Below are 18,399 nucleotides of genomic sequence, written 5' to 3'. Positions count from 1 at the left end.
TCCATTGTCTGCAACTGATAGTGGCCACCTTTATAAGGCACAATTTATTATAAAAAGTACCGCATTTTATGCCAGCTATAGTGGCAGGCGTCATTTCTACCACATTGTCAGTGTGGCGACGCGGAGAATACCATTCCGAGGAAGGCAAAAACTTTCCTAAAACTACTGTACTTCAGTAATTCAATTGACTATTTACGTTTGAGATATTTTCCTCTGAGGATGCATCGCTTCGTACTTATTCTAACCATCGCAAATTGCGCGGTGGCTGCAGAACTGAACGTGATTTATGAATGGAAATACGTCGACTACGTCTGGAACAGCGAAGAAGATCGACAGTCGGCAATTGCCGAAGGGAGATACAATGAGACGCAGGTCTTCACGATCGACGTTCAGAAGGCTTCAGGTACCGATGTGCATTACAAGTCTGCAAGCCTAATTCGAAAAGTGATTTTGACTGACGTGATCGTTTCCTGAAACTCGTCACTAAACTTCATACTTGCCCTCGTAGATGGACGTGTCTTTGTGACTACGCCAGCGCTCTTTACTGCCGGAACTCCGGCCACCCTTTCGACAATATCTTCGAGCCAAGGTCCAGGTGGTCCGCTGTTGCAGCCCTATCCAGATTGGTCTTGGCACATGCCTGGGAACTGCAGTGGTATCACAAGTGTGTGGAGAGTGGCTGTAAGTTGCGACTAACGGGTACTGGTCGATGCGACGTCGCATTGACGATCGTGAATTATGTTTTCTGCTGTTTTACCGCAGGTCGACGAATGCGATAGACTCTGGGTGCTTGACAGCGGAAAAATTGGCAATGCCGACCAGGTGTGTCCAGCCCAAATTTTGGTATTTGATTTAATAACCGACACACTGCTGCAACGAATTACCATTCCAAACGACATCTCGCACAGTCCCGCGAACGAGTCTCTGGGACTACTAATTACGCCTGTAGTTGAGACGGAGGGCTTCGACTGCCAGCGGACATGGGTCAGTAGTCCACTGATGTTTGACTGAAACTGAATCTATTCACGACTGGAACCAGTGAACCGTCGAACATAATGTTTCAAGGTTTACATAGCTGACGTTCAGGGTGGAGGTCTCATAATATGGGACGGATGGCAGTTTTTGCGCCTTGACGACGAAGTGTTCAAAGCGGACCCAACGGCCACGACGTTCTCCATCGCTGGGGATAATTTCACTCTTGCGGACGGGAATTTCGGACTCGCGTTATCACCCCGGCACCCGTGGCAAGCTCCCCGTTTATTTTTCAGGCCGTTGGCCTCGCTCAGAGAATACTCCTATGCTGTTCACGATCTGCATAGGCTGATATTTGGATTCGACTCCGTTAATTACATCACTTCCAACTATGAATTTCCCAGTCAGGTTACCGCACAAGCATTTTCACGGGAAGGTATCCTGTTCCTCGGACTAACGAGAGAAATAGCAATAGCATGCTGGAACATGAATCACCCGATGGACAACGAGCACGTGGTAAGTTGAGGATTCTTGATAGAATTTTCGTTTCGTGCGAAAATTTTGAATTGCAATATTGAACGTAACTCATTTTTTCAGGTGATCGTGGCGCAAAACAACGACACCTTGCAGTTCGCTAGTGGAGTCAAGGTTTCGAAACGCGGATATGATGATTTCGAAGAAGAACTTTGGGTTTCGACAAACCGCTTACAAAAAATATATACTGGCACTCTAAACGTTGATGAAGTCAACTTCAGAATTCTCAGCGCTCGGGTCGAAGACCTCGTCCAGAATTCCAAATGTCAGTCATTGCAATTTTTTAAATAAGCCTGGTCGAAATTGTATTCGTGGACTTTAAACGGCATTCAGCCGTTTCAGCTTGTATAGCCAAGTCTACGTTTGTGTGTTCAACCAATTGTCAGTAGCAATTGAAATTTGCATTCAAAGTTAAATCCGTAAAAAATTCTCATTTTTGCTTTCTGTGCCATGCTTTCAACGCTCTTAATTGTTGCTCTGTCACCCCCAGGAGAAAATTTTATGGCTGACAGTTGCAGTTGAGACGCAAGTAAAAGAATCAAAGAATTGAGTAGAAAAAGACAAACAGGTTCCGTATAATAGTCAAGATACCAAAAAAAGTCGACAACTATGTTTTCTTCACTCTGACATTCACTCAAGTATATTTAATGCCCCTAAATACTAGATGAATCGATTGATATATCATTTATTGTTATATTTTACACATCTACAAGGTTCTAAATATTATTTGGTATTTCGCTTCAACCGATTCTTATATTTTTATGACAAACTCTCACACGCATATTTCATTGTAATCTTCTTTTCCGCCTTCGGGCAATTCTGCTATTTTAATTTTTTCTTTTCAATGACTCGCTTTTGGTACCTATGTATAAATATTTTTGTAGAATAAACAATGTGCCCCAAAACATCTTACGATATTTCCATGCCGAATGGATGAAGGATATGGCGCCCACGTGCAGCGTGATAAAACCATCTGTGAAACGGTATCTGTTTTGGGTAGGATGCCGCAATGATAAAATAGGTTAGTTTATATGAATACAAAATACAAAGGAGGAATTCTTACCTGCAACCATGGGAAGACCTGGGCTGGGTGTTACTGGCCCGTTACGCCTAGGCTCACGGGAGAGAAATAAAAAGGGCGAATGAAAAGATTCGAAATATTTCTTTTACACTCGTGCAATATCCTCGTTGGCAAAACTTCCAGCTTCGTCCAAGAAATTGGGAAGAGCCAACTTGCGAGTTCAATAGATTCTTCAAATCACAAAACGAACTCCGAGAGGAACATTTTTGCTCAACTAGAATCAGTCACTTCGAAAGCATCCCTCTACCGAGTCACTTCAAGAAGAGCCTGTTACCAGAGCGGTTCTGAAAAAAATACACTTGTGCAACACTTGATAATCTGTACGAGACACTTCAAACACTTACTCCAAATCTTCTTGCATGAGAAGTTCTGAATCCTGACCTCTTAGTGAAACAGTTTTTAAATAGAAACGCAAAGTGCGCCGATGAAATAATTTCACATTGACAATTACCAGCTTTGTCTTTTGTCGATTAATACATTTTGAAATTTCTAAACATACATTCTAAATTAACTACTGTTACTGCGTTCTAGTCCATTTATTTTGTATAAATATTTTGTCATTGTGTTTAATTTCAAATTCGAGCCAAACATGTCCTTAATTATCGTCCATCGTTTCAACGGCAGTTCATCAGAAAAGACTTTATTAAGTACTTTAGTTTGCGTCTAGTCACCGCAAAGTATGCAGAGCCGTCCACAGCCTGAATTATCAAGATCAACGAAAAGTAAGTGGCACACTTTTATTACAAAAGCTCATTCCCTCTCATTACAAGTTTAATCAAGAGGAGAAAATTTAGTATTCCGTTCAGGTAATTGTGTATGAAATTTCTAGATACCATTTTCATTGCAAACAAATTTTGTCGTGAGTTGGCGATTTCGTGCACAACTGATAGTGAGACAAAAATCGTCACCTTAGATAAAAATTACTTTGCAAAATAACCGTGTATTCTACCAGAAAGTTGGGTTACGTCCGATTATGTCACATCACGTAAGTTTAGCTTCAGCTGAACATACACGAATACCAAAATAGCCCGAAAGTAGTGATGCTAATTGTTCATAGACAGTCATAAATTTTGTGTATAGATAAGAGTCGCACTGCGAGGCGAGTCGAATTCAGAATGATAGGGAACAGCAGGTACACCATCTGCATTGTTATCAATCGCATATATTGCAAAAAAAACTTCGACAAAAATCAAACGGCTGATTATCTATCACATATGTAAGCATGAAACAATCCTCCATAAGTTTGCCAGAGCTGTACAAATTGAGTCAACAAAAATCTACCGAATAGTCAAAAATCACGTGTTTCAGCTGCTCCGATTGTCGCTATGGAACAGAAAAATTAAAACTTGACCTAAAGAGATTCCAGCTCCATTTCAAACGAATCTAATACCATCTCCCGTATTGACATATGCTGGTTGAACCTTGGCCGCTGAGCTTGAAGTTTTTTACGAATGGAAGTATACATATAGACTAGGCCTGGAACGATCGTATGCAAAAGAAGAAGTAATAAGTTTCCTCTCATCTCCGCGCTGTCAATACCTCTATGCGTTGCTGTCATTTTCGACGTTTACGCTCTGAATTCAGTAACAACACTCTTCTCCGTGGCCGGCGAGAATGTGACTGTTAAACTCGGTGTTTCCAGTTTCGTGATACTACCTTCAGGATTTATCCAGTGAGTTAACCTCCCCTTCAAACCCTTGACTTCAGAGAAGGGATATGCCGCTACGCTCGAAGATTTGCACAACTCCAATACAACTGGAAACACGGTAACAGAATAAAGAACTTACTTTACAATACCTAGTCAGGAACTTGGCAGAGCTTATTCCAGGTCTGGAGTCTTAATCAGCATATTCACTCCACAGCTGGAATGTAGGGTATCCCTAGGCATCAGAATACGTGGTGAGCACGCTTGCATTGCTGGGTTATTGATTCATTCAAGTTTACGTTGTTCAGAATCAAACCACATCAAACCCTGTCGATATAACTTTTCATATAATGCAACCACCGCTAGTAAATCAGTGTAATATTATTCGTCACTATAAATTGACGTAGGGTTCGATACTCGAAGACGACAATGCCCTGCAATTCACCAGTGCATTCAAGTACGAACACTGATATATGTAAGTTGGCATCACTGGTTGGCAACGGGTTCAGCGCTTGCTATGTATGTATTGGTGTGTGTCAAGCGGTGGGTACCGAACGTAATTTACAAAAGAGACCTTACCGCCGTATCTTTAAATTAAACATATAATTCACTGAATAAACCAAGACTAAACTTTAGCCACCCATTAGCCATTACAAACGTTACTGGCTGCAGACTAATCCATTGCAAGAATTCCATCTGGGCATCATGGACTTCAAAGAAGTCAATTACAGAATACTGGGTGCTAACCTTGCTGCTCGTGTTTGTGCCAAAGTTTGTGACCCTGAGCCACACACCGTCTCCCCCAGCATTGAAGACAAATCGCTACCCCGTTAGAATATCTTAATTAGGTAATAGATTTTCTCTCGGTTTTGTCTCTCGTGTACCACCATGAGTCAAGATCGTTTGAATTTGACTTTAACACATAAATTTAATAATAGACATAATTAGACAACTTTTTTTGTTTGAGAAAGCATTACGGATCGTACTTCGGTCTTTTTGACGTTGCGAGTTAGATCAGCTGTGCTGCCCTCGGATTGAATTCGGTCTCACCGCTCACGAAACTGTTTGATTTTGGAGCACAGCAAACCTTAGTATTTGAATTCATACTTTGGCTTCATGTAATTCGCCTAGTCATAGTCAGTAAAAAGTTTCCGGGAATAGCCCGATAAATGTCTCGTTACATTCTGTTTAACCGAGAGTCTATATGAACGTCCTTTGACTTCCGGATTTTCAATTCGAAATTATCATTTTTCCTAATAACAACCATCCGATAGCGGAGATTTATTATTCGTCCCTGTATTTCTGTGTGTAAACATCCGGCAGCGAACGTTGCATTATTTTACAACGTTACTCAGCTTTCCCGAATACATGGCAGTCAAAATTATGCTAACTCCTAAACACCCAACACCAAAACTCCAACGACTATACATGTATCCATTCATCCCATTCACTCCCTGAATAAACTAACATTATTTTTCTGCGAAATATAATTATCTGACTTGTCTCGCTGATTTATTGCCTAAGCTCATTTACCAAGCCTAAGCCATTTAGATACCCCGCGGTTTATTCCCCGCGCCCTGGGAAGAACTCCGTTGCTCTCCGGGATCGCATTTCTGCTTCGTCCTTGAATTATTATTCCTTCTGGAAATTGGCGCCCCACATTAAAATCAACAAACTGTAAGTGCACCACGCTGAAGTTTCTTAATATCGAGGACATTTTGAAAATACTTTTGATAATTTATTCTCTTTGCCAAGATACAATTTTTTACCAACCAAGAGGTGACCGTTTGAAATTGTAATTCGTTTTCTTAAAAAAAATTACGACCCTTTCATTTACTTGACAAAAAAAATAAATAAATAAAAATACGACAGTTAGAAAGTAGGATCGTGTAAAACAGGGATCTATCCAAGAATATTGTTTATAAATTTGAAGTAAATTGGTTCGGCCGTTCTTCAAATATCATGTGCACTCTTGTTTATAATAGGTATAACAATGAGCGTAAAGTACGAAAAATCTATTTCGACTTGTGAAAAAAAATTGAAAGAAAAAATCTTGGATATAAGTTATGCCCTGGAATACTGACCTCTTCCGTATTGTAAATCAGCTTCATCTCTGGTTTCGTAGGTGAAGAATGCTATATTCCATTCTCGTTGCTAAAAATTACACGTGTCAAAGCTATTGCGTAATTCTAAGAGTCGAGAAATTCGTCAAAAGTTTCGATTCACAGTGTGGGGACATTTTTTGAAGCGGACCGTCTAATTTAGAGAGATTTATTAGTTGGTTCAGGTGTGAGTATAACGCATCGGCAAATAGAATATTCGAACTCTTTCTGTCTGTCAGCTGTATTCGATTTACATTTGAGCTTTTTCCATCACCGACTTTTCACCCAATCTTTTTCACGTTTCCTAATAGAACTTAAATCTCTTTTCCGGTTTTATTCTGCCATTTCACCCTTTTCAAATGTACAGAGTAACAATACTTGTTTTTGTGAATAAAATAGTTGACTTTTTTCTGACTTGCATCCAGAGATTAGCTGATAATTACGGCGGACAGTTGGCAATTATTTTCAGATTTGGAATGCTTTAAGACTCCACATACGTGGTCGGGAATCCACATTCGAATTGCGTATAGTTATATTTCAGGTGTGACACGTGTAATGATGCTTCAAAACGATTTTATCATCAACATTTCGCAAAATGATAAAATCCAGCTTGATTCAACAACGCGGCTTTACTGACATGGTACGCAGTGAGATACTTTGTTCAGGTGAAGAACTCTGGAGGTACGGATATTCTGATCAATATAATCACAGCTGTTTTGATCCACCGTTCTCACCAAATTCGACGTCGTTGAGAAAGAGTTCAGGCCGTATTTTCACAATTGACTGAATACAATTTATGATCTAACTATATTTGTGAACAACAACCTTCCCTATCTTTTCCCGTCTCCGTCCACGCTCAAATTATTTGCATTCATTTCCTCCCAAAAATGTATGAAAAATGGCCAAGAAGAACAGATTATTTAAAAAATTATTTTCGAACGCAAATTCTGTTAATTCTGTTTGAAGTTACGACACGTGCTATACACGGCTCCGTCCGCAAAGGGTTAAAACCAAGAAAGAACTACATCAAATTTCTCAAGATTTCATCCAACGACCAGTATAATTTTTATGCTTGCATGGACTGTACCTCTATTAGTCTATGTGAAGTTGTTCATCCCACAGATCGCGAACTTTGAAGGAAAAATCATAGCTAAATGATCAACCAAAAGTTTCTGTAGTTTCAAAAAGGTACTTGGGAACAAATATGTGTTGTAATTCCAACGACATTGCACGGTGAAAAAAGAAAAAAATGGACATTTGGTCCATTACAGGATCGTTGCTGAATCTGAGATTGACGTAAAAAAATCGAAATCATTGAAGACGATATGATGAATTAATATTTCTAATCCGTATTCCAGATCTTTCGCAGTGCTAATTCACATCATATACTTTTATCAAGGATTTCAACGGATCCAGCAGAAAATTCTTTAGGAGAAATTCTGAGCTACCACACAAAGATTATTTTTGGCTTGCGTTTCTCTGTACTATGCAAACTTTTAGGCCTAAAAAGATGTGTCATGAAATGATTAGGTCCATAGTTTACGTTACTATGTCTCCATAGTGATAAGGGATAGTCAATGGAACCATAATTGGGTATACTGTATGGAAATCCAATTCAAGGTTCCTATCGCTCGGCTATACCGTGAAAATATAGTATTAGTGATCATTCTTCTTCGCAAGATTAACTATCCTCACCTGAGCATACAGGAATATCAAACATGTCAATCATACAGGTATGTGAAAGTGAAGAGAGCACATCGTGATGCCGTATAAATACGAGTGACATCGAGGCAGCAGACACGTTTCCGGACAGGACCAGAACGAACAGCCAAACCAGAACGCCTCTAGAGTCCTTTGATTGCATTTCGACGTAAGTAGAAAATTATATTTCACATTGCATTACATTCAAAAACCATTAGGTATATGAAAGTTGAATATACCTAATTGCCGTGCAGTCCGTCTCGTGGATTATTATTACCGCCACTATACATTCGCACTGCATACGGTGAGCCGAATTTCGATAAGCAATCAAACCAGGTTTTCTAGGATGAACAGACCTGTTTGACATCCTATATTCTAGTCGACCTCATAATCGAACTCTAGAAATTTCAGAGTAGCAGCTGTGATCAAAATGAATGTGATACTGACCGGGATACTCGCATTTGCCGCCTGGACGTCAGCTGTCGAACTTGAAACCATCTACACGTGGAAGTACATAGACTACGCCTGGCCAAACGATTCCAGCAAAGTGGACGCGATCAGCGCTGGACAGTATAATGCCAGCAATATCATTCTAGCTGACTTGCAGCCCGTAGAAAGTATTTATAACAGTATTTGGCGATGGTTACCTGCAACTAGCTATGAAGCGTTGTTCTTATTTGATTGCCAACATATTACGAAACTTTTACGGTAAAATATTGGTGGTCTTTTAGATGGTCTAATGTTCGTTGCAACTCCAAGATACTTCAATAATCCGGCCAGTTTGTCAATCGTTTCGGATCAGACTGGCGATGGCGGTCCATTGCTCGAGCCCTACCCAAGTTGGGATTGGCATACGTCGGACGATTGTAGTGGGATCACCAGTATTAGCAGGCTAGCTGTGAGTATGCAACGAATTGTCAAGACTGGCAACTTGAAAGTTGTTCCGTCTGGTTCTTAATCTTCCTCGTGAATTCGCAGACGGACGATTGCGACAGGCTGTGGATCGTCGACTCTGGGAAAATAGGGGACGAGCAGGTATGTGATGCGCAGATAATAGTGTTCGATCCAAAAACCAACGAAACATTGATACGCGAGGAGATCCCATACAATTTGACGCATAATTCGAAGAATTCAAGTGAAGGGTGGCTTGAGATACAAGTTGTCAAGACAGAGGGAGACTCGTGCGAAAACGTTACGGTCAGTAGATCAGAATTCACGCTGAAATCGAGTTGGAGATAGAGATACGAGTTGGTGTTGAATTGGAATTTATACAAAATTTAACTCACACAGGCTGTGATCGGGGACCCAGATGGACATGGTATTGTTATTTATAATGGTACAAACATGTGGCGGGTAGAAAATGAGATTTTCGCTCCGAACGAAACTGACTACCCCGAGGACACGGTTCTCAGCAAGGAATGGGGAGTTTCAAATTTCGTTATGTTGCCGGAATCATTTGCTGTGGGACCATTCGTAATGTTCGGCCCTCTGCTTTCCAACGATACATATGTATTAAAATTGTCCGACCTGAGAAGCGCGGACTCTGATATCACGTACTACAAAAGCAACCGTACGTTGCCGACCATGGTGACTAGCAGGTCTGTTTCCGAATCTGGTGTTTTAATAGGCGGCTATGTCGGGTGGCAGTGCGTTACCTGTTGGAACGTACAAAATCCTATTGCACTGGATTACATAGTGAGTATTCGATAACATCGTTAAATTGTCAGTCCATCGAATTCTCTATTGTTGGTCGTTTAACCACAGAAAAGCCTGTCAACATAATTTCTGATTACAAATGGATCGCGAGGTTCCACGACTATCGGCTTAATGGCGTAATGTGAACTTATCATTTTCAATTGTTAAAGATCAACGTAACTGGGAACCCTTCCGCACAAGATACCTTTGCCGTCAAAGTGGTAAAAGGGTCGGAGGACGGCAAGGATAAATACTGGCAAATAACCAGCACCGTACCGAAATACACTTCGAGCACCTTGGACGTCAGCGTTGATAATTTCATCATCTCATTCGTGGATATGGATTCCCTTGTTAACGGAACAGCGTGCGAAGTACAGGATACCAGCTCTAATCATACCATCGAAGATACGAACTTCGCTCCGTTGGCCGCCTGATATGCAAGGAATCGTTTTATAATGTGACACCTCTACTATGATGGTTTTCGTTGCATACCATACTATACATACATATCTCTATATATATTTATATATATGTGTATATTCATCTCTCCTTCCTTCTCTTATTAAATTCGGAGCATCGTGTTTCGTTTTTTCCAAATTGACCTGAATAAAGTTATTCTTTCTATGCATTAAATGTCATCTTAAAAGTTTATGACATCCTACGCAGCCCGATGAATACCTAACTTGCTCTTGTCTCTAGTAATTCCCAGCTATTATACAAGTCTTCATTATGGTTCTGAGGGCATCACTTCTGATCTTCGTCAATAGCCGAGACATGGAACGGATCTAGGCTACAGAATGCTCTCCCACAGTTGTATTACGTCGTCAGCGTAAATCAGTATATTGTTTCAATATGCTATCGAGTTATACGGATAAACGTTGCTTACTCGATGTACGAGTTTCTCCCAATATCATCGTCTCTATAACGATGAAGTTGTTCACTAAAGCAACACTCGCTCTGCCCTTGAGATTCGATTGCACAGCTTGTTACGCGTCACACGCCTACACCGTCTCGCGTGACTAGCTCCAAGGCAGGGTAGTTTTGTTTAAGCGAATGAGTTTTTATTTGCGTTAGTGTAAGTTCAAATTTCATATATTTTAATAATACTTGACAAAATAAAAGAAATGTTGAAGTTTTCGGAAACGCGAATATCGTGAAATTAGTATGGATGGAATTTGCTTTAATTAGTTAGAACGTAGCTTGAAGAGCTGGGACGTTCTTTTCCATACGATTTAAGGCTTAAGATGAGACTGGATGTCAGATGTTACCGGTTTGAGAACTTAAACGGTATTGGTATTTTATTCTGAAGTTTTAAGAAGATTTTTTGGAAGAGTAAAAGGTTTTTGATTCTTACCGATTGATTGATATTTGATATTGGTAGATTATTCGAATTGGTTGAATTTTAGGATTAGGATATACTTGTGTTTGTGATGTCCAGTCAGACGTGATTAAAACAATCTAAACAGGGATTTTTTAAATTCCTAGAGAAAGTGTTGTGAAGAGATTGAAAATTTTATTTAATGAGTTCATATTTGAGAAGTTAGCACACTGGACGGTATTGCTTCATGGCCTTGTTCACAGGCGACCACAGGCCTTTCCTAGGTATGCGCTTAACGGTTGCTTCGTGCTTTATTCGAAATTAGCATGTACGAATGTACAATGTCATTTTAAAAGAAAAAATCAATCAATTTGATCGAGTCGAGTATAGCATGGCTCACGAAACTGCTTGCTTACAAATAAGCATGAGCCTCTATGATAATATATGATCTGCGGCTCACTCACGTTCTACGTTTCACCTGAAAATACCTCCTTTGTCAGATCGTACCGGCATCGGCATCGATAATTCAAAATGGTTAGTTCTAGTTCCTTTGAAACAAGACAAAAATTTGATTGAATTCACTTATACACAATAAAGCTGCATGAAAAGGCTTTCTGTGAATATTGAAACCGGCTACTAGACTTATGTAATCTGCTAGTTCGGTTGACGAAAATTGCTATCCTTGATGCCAGCAACGAAACAAAATAATCGGTGAGGTTGGGTATAACAATGAGAGTAAGGTATCGAAAATTTATTTCGGCTTGTGAACGTGATTGAAAGAAAAAATCTTGGATATAAGTTACACCCTGGAATACTGACCTCTTCCGTATTGTAAATCAGCTTCATCTCTGGTTTCGTAGGTAAAGAATGCTATATTCCATTCTCGTTGCTAAAAATTACACGTGACAAAGCTATTGCGTAATTCCAAGAGTCGATAAATTCGTAAAAAGTTTTCATTCCCAATGTGACGGATATTTATTGAAACGAACTGTCTAACTTGGAGATATTTATTAGTTGGTTCAGGTGTGAGTATAAGACATCAGTAGATAGAATATTCAAACCTTATCCATCTATGAGGTATTTTCGATTTATATTTGATTTTTTTTCCACAACGAATTTTCACCTAATATTTTTCACATTTTCGAATAGAACTTAAGTCCCCTTTCCGGGTTTATGCTTCCATTTTACTCTTTTCAAATGTGTAAAGTAATTATACATTTTTTCGAGAATAAAATATTGCAGTTCTGAGAAGGGCCCCCATCAAAGGGCCGTAACGTTAATCAATTTGACAATTCTTCTTAATGGCCTACGACACTGAAAAAACTCAATCTTAACATTACATCCACCTCATGCATGAAACATCGACAGTTGTCAGTTTCCACCCTGTTGACCTTAAGAAAATGATGACGGATGGTTTCATCTTTGGCCACGTGTTTCGCTGCTTTACGAATTATCTGATTCTCAGTTCTAAATCGATCCTTCAGCCGCGGGGCCGTCAATATCTATTCAAAATTCTATGACTTCGTGCAGTTTCCAAATCTCTTCGGATTCGTCAAGGCTATGTATTTCAACATGAGGTATTGAGATTTTCCAGCAGCTCTGTAATCGTGATTAAATTTATCTACGAACTACATCTTCAGACATATCTTAAGTATTATATTCTGGTAAGTTTTGTGCATTTGAAAACAAACTGTGCAGAATATTCTTGTGCACGAAATTGACCGTGAAGGAAGACCACGTATCATTATATCGAAGTATCTGCTCGCTTATCCACTTCCAGAAATATTTCACCCCCACCCCCAGAATGGTACTTAGGAGCAAATATGTGCTGTGATCCCAACGAGATTGCGTGGTGAAAAAAGGAAATGAAATGGACGTTTGGTTCTCTGTAGGATCGCTGCAGGATCTAAGATTGACGTAAAAAAATCGAAATCAGTGAAGACGATATGGTGAATTGATATTTCCAATCTGTCTTCCAGATCAGCTATAGTGCTAATTCACATCGTATACTTTTATAAAGGATTTCAACCGATCCAACTAAAAACTCTTTAGAAGAACTTCTGAGTTCGCATACACAGATTATTTTTGGCATACATTTCTCTGTACTACGGAAGCTTTTAGGCCTAAGAAAGGTGCGTTTCCACGGTGATAAGGGATAGTCAGTGGCACCGTAATGTACCGTAGCTGATCATAAAAACAGAAAGTTCCTGGTGATTATATATTGTATATTGTAAAAATCTGATTCAAGACTCCTATCGCTTAACCGTACAGTGAAAATATAATATTGGTGGTGATTAATCATATTCGCCAGAGTAAGCATCACCTGAGAATACAGAAATGTTGAAAATGTCAAACATGTGTGGAAGTGAAGAGAGCACATCGTGGTGCCGTATAAATACGAGTGACATCGAGGCAACAGACACACTTCTGAGAAGGAACCAGAACGAACGTTCAAACCAATAGAACGTCTCCAAGGGCCACTGATTGCAGTTTGACGTGAGTAGAAAATCATCTTTCATATATATATTCTGTTTTATCCGCAAACGTTTCTATGGGAGTTGAATACAATTATCATTCAACTTATTCCATCGATTATTATCATCGCCACATTATGTTCACGGCATGCGATCAGCCGAATTTTTATCAGCAATCGCAGTAGGTGCCCACCACATTTTTTGTGACGCATTTACGGATTTTCTCGTTTTCTTGGCATATTAAGCAGGACTGATGTCACCATTTTCTGACACGGCAACAACGTACTTATCCGATTATTCAAAAGAGTTTCACTTATTAGAAAGAAAAAGAGTGGGTAGATATTTGTTAATCAGTTTTATTAGGAAAATCTAAAAAATTACATTTCAGAGCTTAGATATTTTTTTTTTTGTTCGCAATTTCAAACATGTTATAAGTGTGATAATTTTCTTGAAAATATTGAAAATCATTTTAACGCGTGTTTTTTACTTATCTTTAGCCACCGGTCTGAAAACACTCACTCTAGCCCCGCATAATAGGTAAAAATAAAAAAAACGCGGAGTTCGTGTATGCGTTATAAAAACATTTTTTCGATCACGATAACAAATTAGAGTGCAATAAAAAAAATTATTCGAATTCAGCGTGTTGACATAACACCAGAATCACGTCATTAAAATAAAAGTATGGCTCTAAAAGGTATAAGTCGCGAGTTTTATTGCTGTCAAGTAAGCTTGTAGCAATGAAAAACGCAAAAAATGAAATAACTTTAAACTTATGCGTTTCTGAATTCGTGATGAAGTCATTAAAACACGGTAATAGAGGCTGCTATGTAACTTGCATACTATATAAATATAAGTGATATCGAGGCATCAGACACATTTGTTTTGGGGGGAACTAGAACGAACGTTAGAACCAAAAAGTTTTCAGAGACCTTTGATTGCAGTTCGACGTAAGTACAAAATCATACCTCACATTGCATTACATTCAAAAACCATTCTATGGAAGTTGAATATAATTATCGTGCAATTCGTCTCATGGATTATTATTACCGCCACTTTACATTCGCACTGCATACGGTGAGCCGAATTTCGATAAGCAATCAAACTAGGTTTTCTAGGATGAACAGACCTGTTTGACATCCTATATTCTAGTCGACCTCATAATCGAACTCTAGAAATTTCAGAGTAGCAGCTGTGTTCAAAATGAATCTGATACTGACCGGGATACTCGCATTTGCTGCCTGGACGTCAGCTGTTGAACTTGATACCGTCTACACGTGGAAGTACTTAGACTACGTCTGGCCAAACGATTCCAGCAAAGAGGACGCGATCAGCGCTGGACAGTATAATGCCAGCACTACCATTCCAGCCGATTTGCAACCCATAGGTATTTATAACAGTATTTGGCGAGACTTATCTGCAGCCAGCTGTGTAACGTTGCTGTTATTCCTTTGCCAATGTGTCATGGAAGTTTAACGATAAAGTATGGGTGGTCTTCTAGGCGACTACGTTTTTGTTTCGATTCCAAGAAAGGCCAATAATCCTGCCAGTTTGGTTAAGGTTTCGAATGAAGCTGGCGATGGCGGTCCATTGCTCGAGCCCTACCCAAGTTGGGATTGGCATACGTCGGACGATTGTAGTGGGATCACCAGTGTTAGCAGGCTAGCTGTGAGTATGCAACGAATTGTCAAGACTGGCAACTTGAAAGTTGTTCCGTCTGGTTCTTAATCTTCCTCGCGAATTCGCAGACGGACGATTGCGACAGGCTGTGGATCGTCGACTCTGGGAAAATAGGGACCGAGCAGGTATGTGATGCGCAGATAATAGTGTTCGATCCGGAGACGGATGAAGTATTGCTACGTGAAGAGATACCATCTACTTTGGCGCATCATTCCACAAATACGAGTAGAGGGCGGCTCGAGATTCAAGCTGTCAAAACGGAGGGAGACTCGTGCGAAAACGTTACGGTTAGCAGACCAGAATCTACGCTGGAATCGTTAGAGATACGAGTTGGCGTTGAATTCGAATTTATAGAAAATTGAACTCTCACAGGTTTTGATCGGAGACCCAGAAGGATATGGTGTTGTTGTTTATGATGGTGACAACATGTGGCGGGTGGAAAATGACGTTATATTCTCACCGAACTTGACCCAAGCTACCGCCAGCCAGCTTCCGCAGGTTGAGACCGATAATTACGGAGTTTCGAATATTGACATAATGCCCCCTTCATTTGTGGAGGAAATATACGTAACTTTGAACCCTTTGCTTTCCAACGACTATTTTGCAGTCAGACTGTCTGAGCTGATGGTCGAAGACGGTGATTTAACATGGTACAAAAGCAACTACACATCTGGTACGAATGTGGTAGTTAGCAGGGTTATGACCAAATCTGGCGTCTTGATCGACGGTCATGCTTACTGGCCGAATTGTTCCTGCTGGAACGATCGGTATCCCACTTCAGTCCCAGAAGGGCAGAATGTAACTTGGGTGAGTAGCTGGTTGAACCAGTAAATTATCAGTCCGTTGAATTCCCTTTTGTTCATCGTTTAACCAGAGAAAAATCTGTCGACATAATTTCTGATTAAGAACAAGTCTCGAGAGTCTACGGATTGGCTACATACCAGTTCAATAGCATAATGTGAACGTATGATTTCTGATTGTTCAAGACTAATATTACTGGAAATCCTTACGAGACATACACCATTGGCACCAAAATCCGTGAAGGGCCTGACGGTGAGACCGACTTTTCCGACGAGGAATACTGGCAACTTACCAGCCTACAAACAATATTCAATTTGAGAAGCGTGGACGTGGACGTTGTTAATTTCGCAATTTCCTACGGCAACGTGGGTTACCTTATCGACGGAACGGTGTGCGATCTATTGGATCCTCAAAGCTATAATCGTACCATCGAGGATACGTATATGTTCGAGTTCGACGGCTGATACGCGTGGATTTTCTTCGCCGTAGTTTAATTTCCAATGTGACACGTTTCAATTGGCGATCCATTGACCATCGTAATCTTCGTTGTCAACTGTATTGTATAATCTTATTTTTCCCTATTTCTACTTTCTATTCATCAGGAGCGTTGTGCTTCTGCTTGTTTGAAATAGATATTGAATAAAGTTACGCTTTCTGCAAATTTAGTCTTTTTACGACACCTCATCCGACTCAAAAAATACCTAATTTCCAGTTTTTATTAGTCTTGATTGTTATTTTGAACATATCATTTCGCATGGGACTAAAGACAGGGAAAAATGCTGAATATTATTAGACTCGCCAATTTCCAGCACGTCGCAACAATGGCTTTGATCTAAGAAACGTACAGATCCAACGTCAGCGTGGACAGCGAAAGTAAAAATTCGAGTCAAGTATCACGGCTCCTGGTTTTGAAAACGGCAAATGCGATGTGATATTAATTCTCAGTCGCACAAGGATTCATTCGAGCTTTCTTCAGCAAGTGCGATAATCAAACGTATGTCAGATGTTGCGAACGACGGAACAGATGCGGTCAAGAACCAAAACTAACATTAATAAACGCGTAGGAAAATTGGTTGAGCGCTAATTCTTCTGTACTGTTCTTTATTATATTCGTTCTGATTATGGGTGTGAAATATTTGTTTGGCAATATTTGCAACTGTATTGAAGGCAGCTGTGATGTTTTTCATTTGAAATCTTCACACGTGGATGAAGATTTGCACGGGTGATGCTTTAGAGGTACTATAAATAACACGCTAGACATGTAACATGAGGATAAACAAAATACTCTGGTGTATGTCCTCCGAAAGGTGTTGAACAGAGTTTCAAAGTATTACCTTTTTGTTTGACTAGCTGCAAATGCGCGATTATCTGTGTTGAGTTTGTTCTGGCCTCTGTTTGTCCAGCAATAAAGTCAATAAAAAATTCTTTTAAACCGACGAAATGTCTACACGAACCTTGTGTTACGCCTCCATCGAGACTATCATTTAAATCGGGGGTAAACCCAACGGATTTTCACGATTTATGTTTGATCAGCCGTTACAGTTCACTTACGACACGCGTGATTTATTTGCAGTATCTCGTTATCCTTTCAAACGTGGAACAAGATGAAAAAATTTAACCAGTGGTACATTAAAAACAGAGTTTTTTCACCATTTGCATGGAGAGTTCGATGTTCGAAGCCTGTGGAGCTTGAGTAAAGTCCCACTTCCGAAAAATTCGGTGAAACGACACTGGCGTTTGCGCACGACTGAAGTGGTCGATTTCGTACGTTGAAGCTTTCTTTCGCGCATGCGCACTTTCGAATAACTTGATTTTTCGCACTGTTTCGTTGAGCGCAGGTTACTTAACGTTAATCTCACGAACTGTCAGAAATAACGCCGTTTCTTCTTAAATCAAACTTTCCTTCAAGTGCTGAGAAAAAAAAAAAATGAATAAATAAAAAAAAAAGTTTGGAAAAGAATTCGTGTTGCAAGGATCTTTCCACACCAATGACCCAATTCATCCTCTCTATGCCTCATATGTTTCGATGAACCATTCCTGATAGTTTGAACGTAAAGGCATTTAAAACAGAAAAGCATGCGAGTATTTATCATCAATGATCCAAATTATGTAAACATAATCTCCCCAATTTCCAAATAACTTGTTTAAACGATTCTTCTTCCAATTCCCTATATCCGTACGATGAGAAAAAAATTAATTTCAAGGCGACCTGAAATCACGGTGAACATGCTTTTGGAATTTCGAAGCACTGAGCGAAGAAAATCGTTCGTTCGAATTGTCGAACATTTGCCAGAATTTATCTTAAAAAAGTGAAAACCCTGCGACTTCCCGTTTCCATTATATCGTATATCAATATTTGTCGAATCAAAAATACGTCTCAGATCGTTCGTCGGCTTGCT

At 39.8% G+C, this 18,399-nt stretch overlaps 3 protein-coding genes across 5 annotated transcripts; all 3 read left to right on the top strand.

Annotated features, from left to right (window-relative positions):
• The first annotated feature begins 53 nt into the window (after positions 1-53).
• On the top strand, positions 54-2,657 carry LOC124211687 (major royal jelly protein 2-like). Its single transcript, XM_046611014.2, has 5 exons — positions 54-403; positions 509-681; positions 763-984; positions 1,066-1,488; positions 1,570-2,657. Exons 1-5 carry the CDS (start codon positions 220-222, stop codon positions 1,795-1,797), a joined length of 1,230 nt encoding a protein of 409 aa, XP_046466970.1. The 5' UTR covers positions 54-219; the 3' UTR covers positions 1,798-2,657.
• A 5,457-nt stretch (positions 2,658-8,114) lies between these two features.
• On the top strand, positions 8,115-10,362 carry LOC124211855 (major royal jelly protein 1-like). Of its 3 annotated transcripts, none has more exons than XM_046611348.2 (6): positions 8,115-8,204; positions 8,447-8,652; positions 8,767-8,933; positions 9,014-9,232; positions 9,326-9,730; positions 9,901-10,362. In XM_046611348.2, the coding sequence occupies exons 2-6, from the start codon at positions 8,466-8,468 to the stop codon at positions 10,162-10,164; spliced, it is 1,242 nt and encodes a 413-aa protein (XP_046467304.1). In that variant the 5' UTR covers positions 8,115-8,204; positions 8,447-8,465; the 3' UTR covers positions 10,165-10,362. The 3 variants fall into 3 exon arrangements, with proteins under 3 accessions (XP_046467304.1, XP_068989611.1, XP_068989610.1); XM_069133510.1 differs by having other exon boundaries at positions 8,148-8,204; positions 8,452-8,652; XM_069133509.1 differs by having other exon boundaries at positions 8,160-8,204; positions 8,438-8,652.
• A 4,010-nt stretch (positions 10,363-14,372) lies between these two features.
• LOC124211854 (major royal jelly protein 1-like) lies at positions 14,373-16,661 on the top strand. The gene is made up of 6 exons (XM_046611347.1): positions 14,373-14,469; positions 14,704-14,906; positions 15,021-15,187; positions 15,268-15,486; positions 15,572-16,006; positions 16,186-16,661. The coding sequence occupies exons 2-6, from the start codon at positions 14,723-14,725 to the stop codon at positions 16,462-16,464; spliced, it is 1,284 nt and encodes a 427-aa protein (XP_046467303.1). The 5' UTR covers positions 14,373-14,469; positions 14,704-14,722; the 3' UTR covers positions 16,465-16,661.
• Positions 16,662-18,399: the final 1,738 nt, after the last annotated feature.

Source organism: Neodiprion pinetum, chromosome 2, assembly GCF_021155775.2.
Source record: "Neodiprion pinetum isolate iyNeoPine1 chromosome 2, iyNeoPine1.2, whole genome shotgun sequence".
NCBI classification, from domain to species: domain Eukaryota; kingdom Metazoa; phylum Arthropoda; class Insecta; order Hymenoptera; family Diprionidae; genus Neodiprion; species Neodiprion pinetum.
Note: the sequence above shows the minus strand (reverse complement) of the source record. Positions and strands in the feature narration are given on the sequence as shown.

What these genes read in the sequence shown, in the direction of transcription:
- LOC124211687 (XM_046611014.2), top strand. Translation starts at nt 220, where the DNA reads ATGCATCGCTTCGTACTTATTCTAACCATCGCAAATTGCGCGGTGGCT. An exon ending in CGACGTTCAGAAGGCTTCAG is followed by an intron (nt 404 to 508) that starts GTACCGATGTGC and finishes TTGCCCTCGTAG; the next exon opens with ATGGACGTGTCTTTGTGACT. An exon ending in CGATGGACAACGAGCACGTG is followed by an intron (nt 1,489 to 1,569) that starts GTAAGTTGAGGA and finishes TCATTTTTTCAG; the next exon opens with GTGATCGTGGCGCAAAACAA.
- LOC124211855 (XM_046611348.2), top strand. Translation starts at nt 8,466, where the DNA reads ATGAATGTGATACTGACCGGGATACTCGCATTTGCCGCCTGGACGTCA. An exon ending in TGACTTGCAGCCCGTAGAAA is followed by an intron (nt 8,653 to 8,766) that starts GTATTTATAACA and finishes GTGGTCTTTTAG; the next exon opens with ATGGTCTAATGTTCGTTGCA. An exon ending in CCAGTATTAGCAGGCTAGCT is followed by an intron (nt 8,934 to 9,013) that starts GTGAGTATGCAA and finishes GTGAATTCGCAG; the next exon opens with ACGGACGATTGCGACAGGCT.
- LOC124211854 (XM_046611347.1), top strand. Translation starts at nt 14,723, where the DNA reads ATGAATCTGATACTGACCGGGATACTCGCATTTGCTGCCTGGACGTCA. An exon ending in AGCCGATTTGCAACCCATAG is followed by an intron (nt 14,907 to 15,020) that starts GTATTTATAACA and finishes GTGGTCTTCTAG; the next exon opens with GCGACTACGTTTTTGTTTCG. An exon ending in ACTCGTGCGAAAACGTTACG is followed by an intron (nt 15,487 to 15,571) that starts GTTAGCAGACCA and finishes GAACTCTCACAG; the next exon opens with GTTTTGATCGGAGACCCAGA.